The following is an 18552-nucleotide window of genomic DNA, read 5'->3' as shown; positions in this document are numbered from 1 at the left end:
CCGGATGCAGATCCGGTACGTTCCGGAAACAAGCACCACAAAGGTACCGACCATCTCGGGAACAATTTGGTATGACCAAATGAAACCTGCTAGGCAATCCCACCCTTCCACTCCTAGATCCATCAGGAGTTCGGGGTCGCCAGAGCCCCTGCTGTTAATGAAACAGGATTCGCCAGGTAGGTGATGTTGACAATTGGGTTGGCGAACGTGTATATTGCGCTGGCAACCCCTTGAATCAATTTGGTATTTTAGTCGCCACTTACGACAGGCATACCAAGCGTTTCTTTATCTTTACCCCAAGTGCTGCCGACAAGAGGCTTGAGGTTTTTTTAGGTGTTTTGACTTTACAGCAAAAGTGGGGTTAGGACACCATACTGTGGCACCATTTGTTTAATTATTGTCGTTTTGATGTTACGTTTCTGAACTTCACCGATGCCTGGCTCCTTTAGCAGCCGAGGCTCTGGCGATCCCAAGTTCCTCGCGTCTTTACGCTGGTCGGAACGGGATGGCTTAGAAGGTTCAATGTTGTCACAATTAATTGTTCTCTTGATGGTCGGTCTTGTACCTTAATGGTGCTTGCTACCAGTGTTGGATACATTAATAAAAAAAAAAAGGACTCACTACATTGATTTTAGCGCATTAATAAATAAAACTCAACACGATGAATTTTTGCTGCTGATATATATTTTTTCGGCCAAAGTAGTGATGGTTAACAAGTAGTGCTGATGAATCCTTGATATTAAGATTAATCGATAAATTTTAGGAGTAGGGTTTGTAAAGTAGAAGGTGAGATAAGTAAGCAATGTGGATAAAACAAAGTAAGTAGGTTGATGAAAACCAAACATTCTCCCCCACTATGAATGACTGTTCTTGAATTCCTTAGGTGTTATCTTGTGCATCAGGTTGTTCCTGGTCGTTGTTGGTAGACTCCATTATTGGCAGCAGACATACCTTGGATATCGGACGTTTCAGCAGTTTACCGTTGGGTAAAAGTGTAACCACCCTTACCAATCCCTCTCTCCCAGGATGGGTTTGATGTACTCTCGCTAAGGGCTAGTACCCTGGTGCACTTCGTTCGTGCTGCAGTAAAACAATGTCGTTTGTAGGGTGTGAACGTACTCACTGCTCTATATCTTTTAAAAATGCTGTTTAAGTCGTTCAACTAACTTCCAGCGGTTTAAAGCATTTTCCTCGTAAGCTAGTAGATCATATTCAGATACACAGGTTGTTGGTTCACCAACAAGAAAATGTGCGGGAGTTAGCGCGTGGTTGTCGGCAAGTTGACCGGATAAAGGACACAGTGGTCGTGAGTTCAAGCAGCTTTCAATTTGGGCTAAAAGCGTGGTTAATTCTTCAAATGTAAGTCTTTGATCACGCATAACTCGTCGCAGATGATGCTTTGCGGATTTTACACCCGCTTCCCATAAACCACCGAAGTTAGGTGAGCCGGGCGGAATAAAATGTCAGGTGGTTCCTTCGTTAGCCAGTCCAACTGCCAAACATTCGGGTAACTCTAATTTTTGAATTTCGAAGCTAAACCTAAGTTCTGTTTCGGCTCCAATGAACGTTGAGCCGCAATCAGAATACAAGTCTGTGCAACGTCCTCTTCTTGAATCTTCGGTAAGCTGCCATGAAGGCCTCCGTAGTTAAGCTGGATACTACTTCAAGGTGAATAGCTTTCGTGCACATGCAGATATTAGCCTTAACAGCTGGCGCTTTACGTGATGTAGAATTTCTTATTAAAACGGGCCCAGTATAGTCTAGTCCGCTGTGGTCTGGTAGGTTGAAGTCTCACTGCTGGTAAATCGCCCATCTTTTGTTCAAACATTTTCGCAACATATTTGAAACTCACAAAGCAGTGTCGAAGTACTGATCTTGCCAGGCTTCGGGAAGATAAGATCCAAAATCGACGCATAACGTATGTATGTATGTATGTATTTATTTGAATAGTGATAAGTGCTCGCTTTAACTTGTACGATTTTAAAAACCCTGTTTCGTGGCTTACATTCTCTTGCGTTTGCTGTTCGCGCTTGTTTACAGCTGATTTAAGCGTATTATAAAACCGAAGTATGTAACCTGTAATGCGATATACCCCAGCAGGTTAGGGGATCAGAATATACCCGCGGTAGGTATGCCTGTCGTAAGAGGCGACTAAAATACCAGATTCAAAGGGCTGTGTAGCGCAACCTTTTAGGTTGCCAGCGCAATATATAGCTTCTCCAAACCTAATTGTCAACCTCACCTATCCGCGGCGAAACCTGTTTCACTAACAGACGAGGCTCTGGCGACCCCAAGTTCCTCATGGAACTTGGGGGTAGGGAGGGAGAGAATGGCCTGAAGGTTTAATGTGGCCACATAAATCGTTCCCGAGATGGTCGGGCTAGCACCTTAATGGTGCTGTGGTACCGGAGCGTACAGGATTTGTATCCGGCAAAGGACCATCACATCGATAACACTCCCCAAAGCCTTCGGGGAGAAACCTTATCGCTACAACAACAACAACAACAACAACAACAACCTGTAATGCGAAGAAGCTTCGAAAGAGTAGAGTATTTAGTAAATAAAGAAAAATATTCAAGCTTATCTGAGGTTACAGCGGTGTTGTAAAAGTTTTGTGTACGAAGTTTTGAAGGTGTTAGACCTCGTGTTAAACAGTCGGCTGGATTTTCGCTAGTTGAAACGTATTTCGATCCAACTTAGAACAGTGGTGCTGTCGGTCCGGTAATAAGTAGTTCTAAGAATTGACGGGAAATAAGTTTTTACTGTGGCCATTAGTTTTACCAGAAGTGTTGATGCACATAATTCAAGTCGAGGAATGGATACGGCTTTAAGCGGCGCTACCTTTGTTTTCGATTGTATTAATGTTGATGAGAGAACGCCATCTGTACATACTACTGCAATAAATAATAAAATAATACACTACAGCAACGTAAGCGGCTTGAGAGGCGTCGCAAAACCTGTGTAAATCAACTTTACTTGTTTGTTTGCAGCCAATCCATCTTGAAATCTTGATTTGCTCTAGCTCTTTCAAAGAGTGCCGATATCGAACCCCTTCTGAATGAAGTCTTTCCAATCTAGTTCTTACCATAATTTTTGAAATATAATTTTTGCAATGATAGTGGTTGGTGCTAGCCAACCAGTGGATTAAAGGGCTTTGTCGCTTCAGAAAGAAGGCTACTTTTAGTTACGGTGGCAGAAAATTCAAAGTTAATTTTGAAGTAGAAATTATCATCTTTTGTTTCCCAATGAAGTCCAAGCGCTTTTACAAAATTTTCGGAAGTTACCTCGAATGAGTGATGCTTAACAATGTGGTCTAGTGGAATAGATTCCAGCAACTCTGCCGAGTTAGAGTTCCACTTCCTTAAATTGAAACCACCACTTTTGGTAAGCATAGTCAGTTGTTGGTATATTTCGGTTAGAGTCTCCACCTTAAAGTATATCATCGACGTAGCTGTCAGTTAAGAGGATCTTACTTGCAAGTGGATATGAGCTCCGCTCATCATTTGCTAGCTGATGTAGCACACGTATGGCCAAGAAAGGCGCTGTACACGTATGGCCAAGAAAGGCGGAGTAACTGTGCATAGCTTGTACATTTTTATTGGTTTTGTAGGAGCGTCCCTCGAGAGTATACATTGGAACAGCTGGTGTTCTTCACAGATATTGATCTGTCGAAACATTTTTTCTACGTCGGCGGTAAAAGCTATGCGATGTTGTCTCCAAACTATTTTGTAAAGCAGTTCCTGCAGCGAGTTCCAGGTTAAGGGAGGTCTGGTTTTCATGATGACATCCGCCATCGAATACTACTCTTAACTGAGTGGTACTGCTGATGCCTCTCAAGACACCGTGACAGGGGAAATATGAGTTAGCTGGAAGATCTTGTGGATAATCTCCGATTTCCTTCATGTGACCTAAACGAACGTACTCCTCCATAAAGTCTTTATAAAGGCTCGAAAACTCAGGTTGAGATCTGAATCGTTTTTCGACCTGATTCAGTCTTCGAAGGGCGTTAAAATTGGTGTAACTGAACGTTGGTAACTCATTTTGCAAAACAAGACGTTTGAATGGCAAGTGGACCTGATATCGACCAGTGTCGTTACGAGAGTGAGTTTCCAAAACAGATGCAGTTGGTTATCGATGAAATCGATTGACGATAAATTTGCAGAAAGATTGCACTCATTAAAATTGTTTTTTACTGGACCTAAAATCATCCACCCAAAGTAGGATTCTTGCAGTAGTAAACCATTTTCATATTTTATCATTCCCGAAATGTTACAATAAAGCTCAGCACTCAAAATAAAATCGATTTTAGATGGATTGAATTCTGGATCTGCAAGGAATACGTTTGGTAAATCCTTCAAGTAATTGGGATCGATTGTAGTAGGAGAGTATGTTGTAACCCTTGGCAGTAAAAGAAATTGGCATTCTAGATTAAAGTGCTTGTTGTAAGCTGACCGCAAACTTATGTGGGCAGCCTGGTTTTGCCAGTTTCGCAATAGTAAGCCCTTCTTCAATAAACTCTAATGCCTTGTAAGTGGAATCTAAAAATTTAAGAGTCTTTCATTTGTGGGATGTCAGTGCTGCCGCGAAGTGATTGCTCCCATTCCTTTCAAGTTTGCTTGTCAATTTTTTGGGTTAACAAAATAATAAGAATTGGATCCCAATTCGAGGTATCCACCTCTAATGTTCTTATAAGCTCCAAGCAATTGCGTGTTATGTCTAGCAGTTGTTGTATAGTACGAAGACGTCCGTCTGTGTTTTCAGTATTAACCAATTTTCTTAGAGTTTGGTCAACGAGTTTGCCTTTGCCGGCTCATTACTGGTAGTTGTAGCTGGATACTCCTCTACCATTTTTTTGGGAGTTCCAGTACACGAATCTTTTAAATAAAAATATTTTTGCACCTGCGTTAGGTTGGTGTTGTTGTGTACGAGCGACAGAAACATGTCGAGGAACGGAATCCACTCCAAGTAGTCCCCTGAGAACGTAGGAATATCGATGGTAGGCAAGCGAGCGGCAGCTGAAATGGTATCGTTGCGTGAAGTAGTGGCGGCGAATGTACTGTTTGTACCAGGTGTCATAGGGGAGCAAGTCCCAATTGTAAGTCTAACAGTTTTGATTTGAAATTGATAAAAAGATCATAGCAGTCTCATCTTTTAGATAAGGAACATTGATTTTAGCGCATTAATAAATAAAACTCAACACGATGAATTTTTGCTGCTGATATATATTTTTTTGGTCATAGTAGTGATGGTTAACAAGTAGTGCTGATGAATCCTTGATATTAAGATTAATCGATAAATTTTAGGATTAGGGTTAGTAAAGTACAAGTTGAGATCAGTAAGCAATGTGGATAAAACAAAGTAAGTAGGTTGATGAAAACCAACAACCAGAACGTACCGGATCTGTATCCGGCAAAGGACCAACAACAACCGATACCTGCCAGCTACACAGATAATTTGCTCTCTGCCTTTTTAGACTGGGAGGAAGGATGGACCCGTCCAAGGCTTGCTATGACGTGCTGTAATTAGCTGTATCAAAAGCATTTGAATAATCTAGCGCTACGAGACCTGTATAAATGGGTTTTTGATTCAGTACATCATTTATATGTGTTTATGTTTTCCTAAGCCTTTCGGTGTGGATTTTACTTTTAGAACAACAGTAACCTCAATACAGGCTGTAGCCCTGCCAGAGCATCGCACTCATGACATGTCTCATTACTCTCAAACCAGAACATCCCGCAGCTGCAGTTCGATTCAACAACGCCTTCTGTCAAGGGACACCACGAACCTAAAATCAAGTCGCAGGAAAGTTTCATCATGCTGTAGAACAATTTTTATTAAGGGATAGGCTCGATCCCATATGTTCTTATTGTCCAAGTGGTGATAAAGATATTTCCTGAAGGATTTGTAGTTATAATTATGTATATGTATTATCCGGAACTAGCTCCATAAAACAGTCATGAGACCAACAGGTGAAGAAAATATTGCCACATCCAACCTTCACTGTACATTCATTTTTGTATCAAGAAGATGACGTTGACAAGTGGTTTGGAAACTACGCCTTGTATTGGGCTTAACAACACAATGAATTTAAAACTAATGATATGGTCCTATTCTCGAGAGTTCACTGTATTTAGAAGTTCATTTTTCTATTTCACATTTGCAAATTTGTGTAGTAAAAATATGTACATACCTAGGCATATAAATATGAATGTATTTAATTTCCTACCACTGATCTTACGCTAGTTGGCATCACCCAATACTCAAAGTGGGTCAAATCACTAGTGGCACCATCAAGACAGTAGACCACCAGAAAGCAACCAACTAGAACTGAGTTTAGTCAAAGTTGCCAATAACACTAAGCACCGTTAACAGTGTAAAGATAGACATGTAGATACTTGTATATAAGCCTATTAAAGTTGATTTACATATATATATTTGTACAAAACAATAAAGCGCCTACTCGTCTACGCTACCAGAAATGCATTAAATTTAAGTTTTACCTGAATTATTTTGTGGCGTATTGATTTGTATAATTATTCATTTTTTTTATTTTATATTGCAGACACCTATAAAGTAACCACAAAAACTTATAATTTAGAGCACTTACACGTTTTGCAATATCTTTTTCACCCCGTTTTCCTCTTACTACGTGCACACACAGCAATTTTCTGTTGCGTTTTTTACTTCACTTTTTAGCTTATACTAAAAAATACTTTTTGTTTGTTTAACATTCACATTAATCGCTTACACAACTTTCAAGTAATTCTTATTAAAATGTCAAGAAAAAATTAGCTGCTTTAAAATACAAAGATTCACTTTTCACTTTTCCCATCCATTTGTGCTGGCACTTTTCTCCTTTATTTTACTGTATTGTTCTTTCTTTCACCATGTATTCATTTGCTTTGTTCCCGCTTGCTGCATTCGTATGTTGCTTTTTGCTTCAATTCCACCATACATATATATTTATTCGTCTGCATTTACATTTTAAAATGGCGCCGTTTTACTTTTGCTCAATGACTTCACACAGCGTCGAGTTGGATAATTTTACACTTTTTTATCTCAATATTTTCGGCATTTCTCTTGATATTTACTGTTGAATTTCATATTCCCCTATACCTTTGCACATTTAGCTAACTAAAATGCATTTTTTCAGACCTTTCCAATGTAATTCAATTGGTGAAACTCGAAAAAGTCAGAACAGAAATCTTAATTCATGCATGAAAATAATAAATGAAAGAAAAATACTGACAAAAAGAGGTACGAATTAGTGGTGAGTAATATTTCACTATCGGTTTTTAGTCGGTGCGATAACGATGACCATTGCCAGACGGCTGCTCGAGTGAGGCACTATTGGCCGCGTCACAATGAAAGGTAATAGTCTAGTTGAGGGGTTGACTGCTAATACGCTACCAAAAATATCGAGAAAGGTGTCAAAAGACGCGTCTTGACATCAGTATTAATAATCCGAAGGCGGAGAATAAAAATTGTAACTCGTTCAAAAGATATTAACCGGAAAAAGAACCGCGGGTACCCCGAAACTGGGGTTGGGATCTATAGTATTTTTGCGCAGAACACCTTTCTGGCTACCGCCACGGTGATGCCCAATTTTTTTGGTGGGTACGAACACAACAACAACCACATGGAAATCGCCAACTTCAACTGCAAATATTTCCGGACAGAGATAAAATTTTCTTTTCCGCCATCGGATTATTGTTCTCGAGATTAATACGCGTTTTTTGACACCTCTCTCGATATTTTTTGTAGCGTATTAGCAGTCGACCACTCAACTAGACTATTATCCAATGAAATTTGCCATGTTTATGACAAAATTGTCAAAAATGGTCAACAAAGCAAGAAATGAAAATGACAGACAAGACTGGTGCGGACAGAATAACAAACGCATGGCGAATTCCTAATCTTGATTTTCTAGAGAAACACCATCCATGTTGCAACTCTTGTATATCTACCATCTTTGGCCAACCATACAATTGAGCCATGATATCTAATCAGCTACTGAATACTTTAAAGCCCCGTCACATAAGCAGTTTTTCATATTCGTTTAACTCAATCTTATGCATTATGATTAGACTGCACATATTTTATGAAGAACGGCAGATCGCGAACATTGACGAGTAATTCTTGACTTTAGCTCACAACTGCTATATGGGCAAAAAAATTGGATTTTGGAAGAGATCGTGTAAACTTATTAGTAAGGAATATAAGTTGAAAGTTTATAGATCCATCATAGAACCACACTTTTTATATTGCCCTACAATATTCTTTATTGCCAATGAAATACAAGTAGACAGGTTACAAATTATGCAGAACAAAGCTATGAGATTTATATTGAAAGTGATGTACGACACTTCCATAAAGAGTATGCTTGATGCACTAACCTGGTTGAGTGTGAAACAATTGATATTTTACCATAGTATGAAATTTGTATTTTATATCAAGCATGGTAAATTACCAGCCTACCTAAGTGAAAAACTTGTTTATGTGAATGAAACCCATTCTTACATAATCAGGGAAAATAATAATTTTAGATTACCTCTTCTCAAAACAGAAACGGACAAGCAAAATATATTTTACAAAGGCCTGAAATGTTTTAATGAACTACCTAATCATGTTAAAAATTGTGAAAACTTAAACACCTTCAAAAAAAGTTTATTAGAATATTGCAAAACCATTCCAATAAGATAAAATATTTTGTATCTGTATTTCATGTTACTGATCCTTGAGCGTACATGGCAATCCAAATAGACACAGAGGAACCTTATGCATCAGGGCAAATACATATATCGCTCGCAATCAAATTGGGAAAGAATTCCTGAAAATATCGTCCCAGACAAACAGTTCATGTGAATCACGTATACTCCTACAACAATGATATATTATAATTAATTAAAAAGCTGGTACAGGGAGGATTGGAAACACGTCCTTTCCAACCGTCCGATAAGAGTGGCTCATTCTGCTGAGCTGCTGGATTTTGGGTTGACCGGAATCAAATGCATTCCGACAGCACACATAATAAAACTGTAATCATACGTCTTGGAGTAGGGCAGGATTGTGAACACGTCCTTCCAACCTCCCAATGAGATGACTCCAAGGCTCGCCCGTTGGGACCACCAGTTCCCGTGCTGATTGGAATCTCATGCGTTCCGACACCCCAAACGCTAGAAATACTATTATAATTAAAATGTATTTATAATTTGTAATAATCTAAGTTTTAGGCTTAAAACGCCGTAATAATAAATAATAATAATAATAATAAAACTCGTCCAAAAATATCGGGAGAGGTGTAAAAAAACGCGCCTTCTACCCAGGACCACGAATCCAAAAGCGGAAATTCCAAATTTTATTTCTGTCAAAAGATATTTCCAAAAAACCGAAAAATGGCCCCGGAGCGCTCCTAAACCGGGGGTGGGATCCATAGTATTTTTGCGCAGAACACCTTTCTGCATTGGCGCCCTTCGGCCGCGCTTATAAAAAAATTAGCCTGGGTGGGTCCAACACCGGTTTGGAGACGAAATCTATATCCGCGCAAAACACTTTTACCCACAGTTTTTCTTGTGGATAAACAAAATCATAAAAATTACAACAACCACATGAAAAATTTCAATTTTGTTTGAAAATTTCTCCGAAAAGAAATAAAATTTGGAATTTCCGGATTCGTGGTCCTAGGTAGAAAGCGCGTCTTTTTACACCTCTCCCGATATTTTTGGACGAGTTTTAGCAGTTGTGAGCTAAAGTAAAGAACTACCCATTGGCGTCAAATTTTTGTAAAAAAAAGGGTAATTCTTTACAACAGCATGACACTGCTAATACGCGTCAAAAAATATCGAGAGAGGTGTTAGAAGACGCGTATTAATCTCGAGAACAATAATCCGAAAGCGGAAAACATAAATTTTATCTCTGTCCGGAGTTGGCGATTTTCATGTGGTTGTTGTAATGTTGTTGTACCCACAAAAAAAGTGTGAACGTAAGTGTTTTGTGCGGATATAGTTTTGGTCTCAAAACCGGTGTTGGAGCCACCCAGGGTAATTTTTTATAAGCGCGGGCGAAGGCCGCCAACGCAGAAAGATGTTCTGCGCAAAAATACTACGGATACCACCCCCAGTTTCGGAGGTACCCGCGGGTAATTTTTCGGTTTTTCGTTAATATCGTTTGAACGAGTTAACATTTTTATTTTCCGCCTTCGAATTATTCATGCTAATGTCAAGGTTTGGTAGCGTTTTTGCAGTCGAAGCCTCAACTAGACTTTTACCAAAATCTGCAATATAACATATAAATGGGACACAAAATATGTTGGCAAGATTTTCTTTACAGTCAGATTGGTTGTATCAGTTATGCGTAAAATTTTGCATGTGAATGGGCAAGGCAAAATAAACTTCAATTTGCAAGCCTGATGTTCCTTCATATATAAAATCCCAGCACATAGTGTACCTATACCAAGTGTGTTCACTAAGCGATAAACGTCAAAACTACAAACAGCCTCGCTCACCTGATGGAAATCTCAGGTCTAGAGTCGCATTTTTAGTCTCAACGACAACATTTTTGACTACCAATCGTATGGACTTTTTCAATTTTTCAATCATTCGGAGCATTCGGTAATGGTCTCCATTTTGAATTCGCTGTCATTCCGAATCCAGCGAGTGCTTGTCAGAATGCTTGACAGATAAGTCAACACACTTGTACTTGTACACCATGTCCCAGCATCTTGCGTGATTGTGGCGTTGTTACTGGCATGCATAAGATTGAGTTGATTGCATCTATTTGAAAAACCTCATTGTATCTTGGGCATTATAAATGACCCGACCCAGCATATATTTGTAAACAAACTTCACTAAACACACCTCATTGCACTTTTGTTTTTCTTTTATTTTTGACATTCCGCTATATTTTCTTTTTGTACAGTTGTCAGTGCATTTAATTCATGGTAAATGATTAAGGAAAAGGTTTCTGCGCGTAAATTTTCACAAATTTGTAAAAACTATTGGATAGACATACATTCTAAGAAAATGAGTGTAAATACAGGACGGGTGGCCGGTGATATGTTGTACGGAACTACACTCTCCGCCGAGTCGATGAAGGTGATAGCTGAAAGTATTGGCGTGGGCTCTCTACCAGATGATGCTGCCAAAGAGCTCGCCGAAGATGTAAGCTTTAAAATAAAGCGTATTGTACAGGATGCGGCGAAATTTATGCACCACTCCAAGCGTGAACGTCTCATGCTAAGCGACATCGATCATGCGGTTAAAGTGCGTAACATTGAACCACAGTATGGTTTTACATCAAACGATTTCATACCGTTCCGTTTTGCTTCGGGCGGCGGGCGAGAATTGCATTTCACCGAAGAAAAAGAATTTGAATTGAGTGAAATATTGCAAGTGAATCCACCTAAAGTGCCACTCGAAATAACATTACGTTCACATTGGTTGGTAGTGGATGGTATACAACCAACGATACCAGAAAACCCGCCACCACTCTCTAAAGACTCACAAGCATTGGAATCGGTTAACCCTGTAGTAAAATTAGATCAAAGTCTAACAAAAGATGCTGCCGGCAAACCTGCTACAGGTAAAATACATAAGTTGCGTAATGTGGAAACGGTGCACGTGAAACAATTGGCTACGCATGAGCTATCCGTGGAACAACAACTTTACTACAAAGAAATTACCGAGGCATGTGTGGGTTCGGATGAACCAAGGCGTGGTGAGGCGTTGCAATCACTAGCTTCTGATCCTGGTCTGCACGAAATGCTACCACGTATGTGCACTTTCATTGCTGAGGGCGTCAAAGTGAATGTGGTACAAAATAATTTGGCTCTACTCATTTATTTGATGCGTATGGTGCGTGCGTTGTTGGATAACCCATCATTGTATCTAGAAAAATATGTAAGTTGTTAAGTTAGTTAAGTAAGTCGTGCAGCGTTCACTAAAACTATATGAGAGGCAGCACTCTACTTCTATTCCACGATGGTGGTGTGTTATGTAAATCATTCATAATTTTCGCCCTGCTTGGAAGCATAGTTGGGGGAAGCAGCCTTGACCTCCCTTGGTGCGCCAGATTTCGAGAAGGCTTGCGTGACTTGTTATGACCAAAATCGCTTGGATACTTTATAAATATTAGTGTTCGTGGAAAAAAATTAAACCCGTTTTCTATATATAAATACTCTCACTTTTCTTACGTACACCGACCACAATCACTTTATATCTTATCCCTTTTTATCTGACAGCTGCACGAGCTGATTCCCTCAGTGACTACCTGCATTGTTTCCAAACAGCTTTGTATGCGCCCTGAATTGGATAATCATTGGGCCCTCAGAGATTTTGCTTCACGTTTAATGGCATTGATATGTAAGAACTTCAATACATCTACTAATAATCTGCAAACACGTGTGACGCGGTAAGTAAAGGAGAAATATACACTAAGGAATCAAAAACGTTAAATTTAACTCCTACCCTTTCTATCTACAGCATCTTTAGCAAAGCTTTACAAAATGACAAAACACATTTATCTTCCTTATACGGTGCTATTGCCGGTCTCACCGAAATGGGTGCCGAGGTTGTGAAAGTTTTTATTATACCACGTCTGAAATTCATATCGGAGCGTATTGAACCTCTTCTATTGGGCAATCAAATGCAAAGCAATACCGATAAAACAGCCGCTGGTCATATACGTGCTATGTTGCAAAAATGTTGCCCGCCAGTGCTTAAACAAATACGTCGCCCACCAGATTATACAGAAGAATATAGGTATGTATGTGCTTCTTATTTCAATATAACCGTTTATACACCTGAAAATGGAAAATTGCAATTGCATAAATTTATTTGATAAAAAATGTTAGCATGTTCTTCACGTGTTGACCGCCATCCAGTCGGATCTAAGTTCCTCACGGTAGGACGGCCTTGGGGCTATTTTCCGGAACGAACAGACAAACGACCATTAAAAGCGTTAAAACTCTCCAAACCCTTCGGTAGTTTCTTTATCGCTACCAGAAGAAGGAAACAGAACCGGCAATACCCAAACTCAAACTAAGAAGAGGTAAATTTTTCAAGCCTCTTAGAATCTGTGATGAGTGTTTCTGCCGTGGCAATAATACTAGAAATTGGGTACAAAGGCTCATAAGCTTAAAGTCGTTGTCGACGTAAAACCACTCGGGATTCAAGGGGTCAATAAGCGCAATCCATAGCTTCAGGCATGCTTAAGCAACGAACCGATATCATTTCGTTACGATAATTAACGTTAAAAAAATTTAAAAAACGAAATGATTTTGTTTCGTTTTCTGCCATATCAAAACGAAATCAAGTCTTTTATGTTGATTATTAATTTCAAACTATGCTGGCAAAGCTGATTGATGGCGGAGTCATTAAAGGTGAAAGCATTATCCAAGCTGATTGCAACTTTTCTCATGATTTTTGACAGTACGAACATTTCTCAAAGTATTTATGACATTACCACCAACGAATTACACAAACAAATTACATGGAGTTTGTGTGTATGTCCGCTCGCTGTTACCACCTTACGGCTTCACCATGGCTATAGCATTGCCAGCACAATTCAAACATAAAGTATCACGTTTTTGTTAACGTTTTTAACGTTAACGAAAGCTTTTCGTTTCGGTTAAAAACGAGATACAATTTATCTTGATAATTTCTTTATCGATAATATTTCGAAGTGTTTCAACGGAAACGGTGGAAATTTTTTGTTAAACGATTAGCTTAACGTTAAGGTGCATCCCTGCATAGCTTCCGCAACCCAATTGCCAACCTCACCTACGCGAGGCGACTTCTGTTCAAATTTGCATTCATCATATGCATATTAAGCAGGCGAGGCTTTGGCGACTCCAAGTTCCTCATTGAACTAGGGGTAGAGGGTGGGATGACCTAGAAGATTCAATGTGGTCATATTAAATCGTTCCCGATATGGTCGGGCTAGTACCTAAATGTGGTTCCCCAAAACCTTAGGGGAGTGTCCTTATCGCTATAACAACAACAACAGGCGTCTTGGAATCGCTCCTAAAGCAGGTGGGCGAAGTCAGGAAGTTCCAGCAGCGTCTTTGGTATGAAATTCTTACTGTATAACAAAAAGTTTATAATATTCATGTTGTGGAAGTGATATTCAAGCCATGAGCCATCTTCCTTTTAAAACTCATATTGAAATTGTACGAAAGTGAAATTTTGGAGTGAAACATGGGTTGTTGTTGTTGTAGCGATAAGGTTGCTCCCCGAAGGCTTTGGGGAGTGTTATCGATGTGATGGTCCTTTGCCGGATACAGATCCGGTACGCTCCGATACCACAGCACCATTAAGGTGCTAGCCCGACCATCTCGGGAACGATTTATGTGGCCACATTAAACCTTCAGGCCATCCCCTCCCTTCCCACCCCCAAGTTCCATGAGGAGCTTGGGGTCGCCAGAGCCTCGTCTGTTAGTGAAACAGGATTCGCCGCGGATAGGTGAGGTTGACAATTGGGTTTGGAGAAGCTATATATTGCGCTGGCAACCTGAAGGGTTGCGCTACACACCCCTTGAATCTGGTATTTTAGTCGCCTTACCCGCTGGGGTAAAGCATGGATTCGTTGTCGTTGTTGTAGGAGACCTTGACATTGTATAGTGTAGACAATTAACGATCACGGTAGTCACAGGAAACTAGAATTTTTAATAGGGTCGGACTAAATTTATAACGTTGTAAGATCAGTTGGTTATATGGAACATATGTAGATGAAATTCACAACAATTATAACAGCAGGTTCAAATCGGGCGGAAGAAAGAGTTCATTTATTAAGTGCGGGTTTTCAGTGCGTGTTTGAACTCCAGTCAAAGCTTACTAGAGTTTAACCCTGCCACTTCGGAGGCTTAGCTGAGATGAGCAGCAAAATTTTATGTTATCGAACAAAGTGGCAAAGTTAATCTCTATTCAACTTTAACTGGAGTTTAAACTTGCACTGAGAAACCGGGCCTTAGTCTACAAATATAACAATTAATCAGATTAAATATAATTGCGGATTTACTGTACAGAAGTGAAAGAGTGTATACTATTAAAACAGTTGTCAGGATGGACTGTGATGCCGAGCAACGGGAATTGATTAGAGCTGTCGGAATGGACATGATTTCGAGCAGCTGATATGTGTATATTTATCACACAATAATTACGGCTGCGTTGTTTGTGAGGTTGGAAATGTGTGATTCGTGAAAGAAATGACGTTACTTGCAGGTGTCGTTGATGGTCAGCCGGTTCTCTTTCGGACTAAATGCCGTTTCATATATTGCCGAATCCCAGCATTCTGTTAATGGAGGTACATTCTTAGACGTCTGTAGAGTAGATAGATGTTGAGACTGTCCAATAAGTCATGCTGAAAATAGAATGAACTTATCATGGAAAAGATCTGAAGATAGAGCCGCAATTTTAGTGAAAAAATCAGGAATTTATCACCATTTTCCAATACATCCAAACTTATTTTGATTCAAAAACAATGCCCAAAGTATACTGAATACGGCGCAAAAAAAATCTTTAAATAACTCCGGCATTCCGTCATCATCCCAAATTTATTCAGGAAAAGTCCCAAAACATGTTCTAGAAATTCATTGAAATGTTCTTCAATTGACTACAAATGGTCCAGATAATAATACCGCCTTGGTCTCAAAACAGAAGATGTGCGAAGTGAGAGCTGCAGAAAAAACGGTTGGACACGTTCTGTCTTCACCAGCTATTAAGAGCGGGAGAGTTGTCAGATCTCGGGACAGCAATTAAGCAAGGTCCCATAAATCGTCTAGTATTTTATAACATAAGTCCTGGCACCAGATTAGAGTACATCCGTTTAGTCGTCAAACAAATTCTGGTAATTATTGACCGGCCAGTTCACTCTAACCTAACCTAGTCCCAAAATGCCATATTTTCCCGTCTATATATTTTAAGTCGTGGTAAAAATTTTGTATCCTACCATTAGTGCATTTAATTTTTTAGTGCACTATTCCATGCATTGATTTGTCAATAATACACAAATTTCTATTTTATGTCTCATAGAAATGATTATGGCTTTATGGGCCCTGCACTTTGTCAAGCTGTAATTAAAGCACGCAATGCACCACCCTCATCAACCACGCCCACACCACCAAGCAGCATTTCGAATGCGCCAATTACATCGGCGGCTGCGACTGCTTCGACAGTGGGGCGACCACAAGTGACGCAAATCAAGTGAGTCACGCCCAATAAATACAAATTAAAATAAGGTGTACCTTAATCTTTGTTTTTTGTTTTAGTAGTCCCGTTGTAACTGCTATGCCCCAATTACGAGCCATACAACATCCAAGTCAACCACCGCAAAAATTTGTTATAGTTTCACAGGCGAGCGCACAACAAGCGCAACATCAGCAACAACAACAACAACAACAGCAGCAGCTACAACAATCACAACAACAAGTACAACTTCAGCAACAGCCACAAATATCCTTAACACAACGACCGGCTACACCACAATCGGTGTTATTGACCACACAACTAAATGGTAGTGGTGGCAGCAGTGGTGGTAGCGTTTCAAACTCATTTTTGAATAGAAGTGATAGAGTGAGTGTCAATTTGATAAAAGAATTGTATATGACTCATTTGTTTTTTTGTTCTTATTTATTTACAGGCTTCGGTTGATTCCAATTCAATTATCATTGATACAGAGGAAGTACGCCCTCCACCAGAGTTGGATGATCTCTCGCATTTGGCATAAGACAAAATAATAAAGCGCAACCATTTGAAATAAGTAATAGTAAATAGTATATTTTAATATTTAAGTAAATCGAAAAAATATAAACATTTTTAATTAATAAATTCATATTAAATAGGTTTCTTTAATAAGCACCACCCAGAAATGTTGTTCGAAGAGCAAAGGTAAGGTTGAAATGGTCGGTCCGCGAGGCCTGACATAGACTGAATGAGTCCATAGTGTTGCCAGAAGTTTGTTTAACGAAAATCCTTTCACTACTTTGGAACCATTTGTGTAGCCACGTATCGCCTCGTCCGACCTTTGAGCATCCTTCCGCCAACCATCCACCTGTTGTTGTTGTTGTTGTAGCGATAAGGTTGCTCCCCGAAGCCTTTGGGGAGTGTTATCCATGTGCTGGTCCTTTGCCGGATACAGATCCGGTACGCTCCGGTAACACAGCACCATTAAGATGCTAGCCCAGCCATCTCGAGAACGATTTTTGTGGCCACATTAAACCTTCAGGCCATCCCTCCCTCCCCACCACCAAGTTCCATGAGGAGCTTGGGGTCGCCAGAGCCTCGTCTGTTAGTGAAACAGGATTCGCAGCGGATAGGTGAGGCTGACAATTGGGTTTGGAGAAGCTATATATCGCGCTGGCAACCTGAAGGGTTGCGCTACACAGCCCCTTGAATCTGGTATTTTACTCGCCTCTTACGACAGGCATCCCTACCGCGGGTATATTCTGACCCCCTAACCCGTCCACCTCTATTGCGGCTCTAAGAGCTCCTACGAAACGCGGCTAGGGAATCAGGTAGTCTGTACGTCCTGCAATTGGTGACTCTAGACTACTGTGGCCGAAGAGCCATCACTGCTACAACAACAACAACATGGCCGAAGAGCAAACTACTGTAATAAAAATGACTTTAATCAGAAAAACACTTCATACTGCCACACGAAAAAAATATGATCACCATAATACAAGTTGTTCTAACGGCGACGCCAACTTCTGTTTAAGGAGCGAACAGTTATATATGCTGATTTTGACTTTTGGATGTTGTTGTTGTAGCGATAAGTACACTCCCCGAAGGTTTTAGGGAACGATTTAGTATGATCACCTTCTAGGCCAACCCGCTCTTTAGATCCATGAGGAACTTGGGCCGCCAGAGTCTCGGCTGCTAAATAAACAGGATTCGCCTCTTACGACAGGCATACCTGCCGCGGGTACATTATAAGCTCCCTACCCCGCTGGGGGTTGATTTTTGTATAAGGCTTTTCGCATTCCAAAGTAATTCTGCTTTGTCCTGCCAAAAGATGGATAGCCAAGCATAATATATGAGGATGATTTCTAAACGTCATCATCAATGCCATGGAAAACATTTACCAGCTATTGGGAAAGCTCCTATTGAAAGTCATACATCTCAGATATGCATATAAATGAGATTCGTCGAACAACGCTTCCCAAGGCAGTCGGTTCTATGTACCGGAGCGACTCGGGATTTTTCCCGACCAAGGACTGTCATTCAGTGTGACCCCATTTAATTTGTTGCGACCCTCCCACAAATTGTCATCCTCCCAGCAGCTCCTTGCAGCAGGACTGCTCCATACTCTCTTACTCCGGGAAGGCATCGAATCCAATCCGGGTCCGTCTCCTGACCCCGGTCCTGAGAAATGGTTTTGCTGCATCTGCCGGAAAATAATCTTTTTAGGACGGTCATAATCTGTTCAGTGTGTCTCGTGCAAGGGATGGTTGCTTCGGACTGGTTGTTCTGGGCTTGATCCCAAAACGTCCACTTGACTTTTACAAATCTTTTGTGGCTCCTTGCTGTTCACGCCCAAGGGCGTCCCGTAGTCTAC

General features: G+C 40.3%; 2 protein-coding genes across 3 annotated transcripts in view; one reads left to right on the top strand and one right to left on the bottom strand.

Moving 5' to 3' along the window:
* ash1 (histone-lysine N-methyltransferase ash1) overlaps positions 1-7217 on the bottom strand; it is a 112212-nt gene extending 104995 nt beyond the window's left edge. The window contains exon 1 of the mRNA XM_067789050.1: positions 6608-7217. The gene's annotated coding sequence lies outside the window, so the exon portion shown is untranslated. The remainder of the gene's footprint in view (positions 1-6607) is intronic.
* Positions 7218-10909: 3692 nt separating this feature from the next.
* On the top strand, positions 10910-16810 carry Taf6 (TBP-associated factor 6). 2 transcript variants are annotated; one of them, XM_067791344.1, is made up of 6 exons: positions 10910-11897; positions 12239-12408; positions 12480-12758; positions 16029-16199; positions 16268-16568; positions 16636-16810. In XM_067791344.1, the coding sequence occupies exons 1-6, from the start codon at positions 10944-10946 to the stop codon at positions 16720-16722; spliced, it is 1962 nt and encodes a 653-aa protein (XP_067647445.1). In that variant the 5' UTR covers positions 10910-10943; the 3' UTR covers positions 16723-16810. The 2 variants fall into 2 exon arrangements, with proteins under 2 accessions (XP_067647445.1, XP_067647444.1); XM_067791343.1 differs by having other exon boundaries at positions 16265-16568.
* The last annotated feature ends 1742 nt before the right edge of the window (positions 16811-18552 follow it).

This window comes from Eurosta solidaginis, chromosome 5 (assembly GCF_040869045.1).
Source record: "Eurosta solidaginis isolate ZX-2024a chromosome 5, ASM4086904v1, whole genome shotgun sequence".
NCBI lineage: Eukaryota > Metazoa > Arthropoda > Insecta > Diptera > Tephritidae > Eurosta > Eurosta solidaginis.
This window is presented reverse-complemented; position numbering and strand designations above follow the sequence as displayed.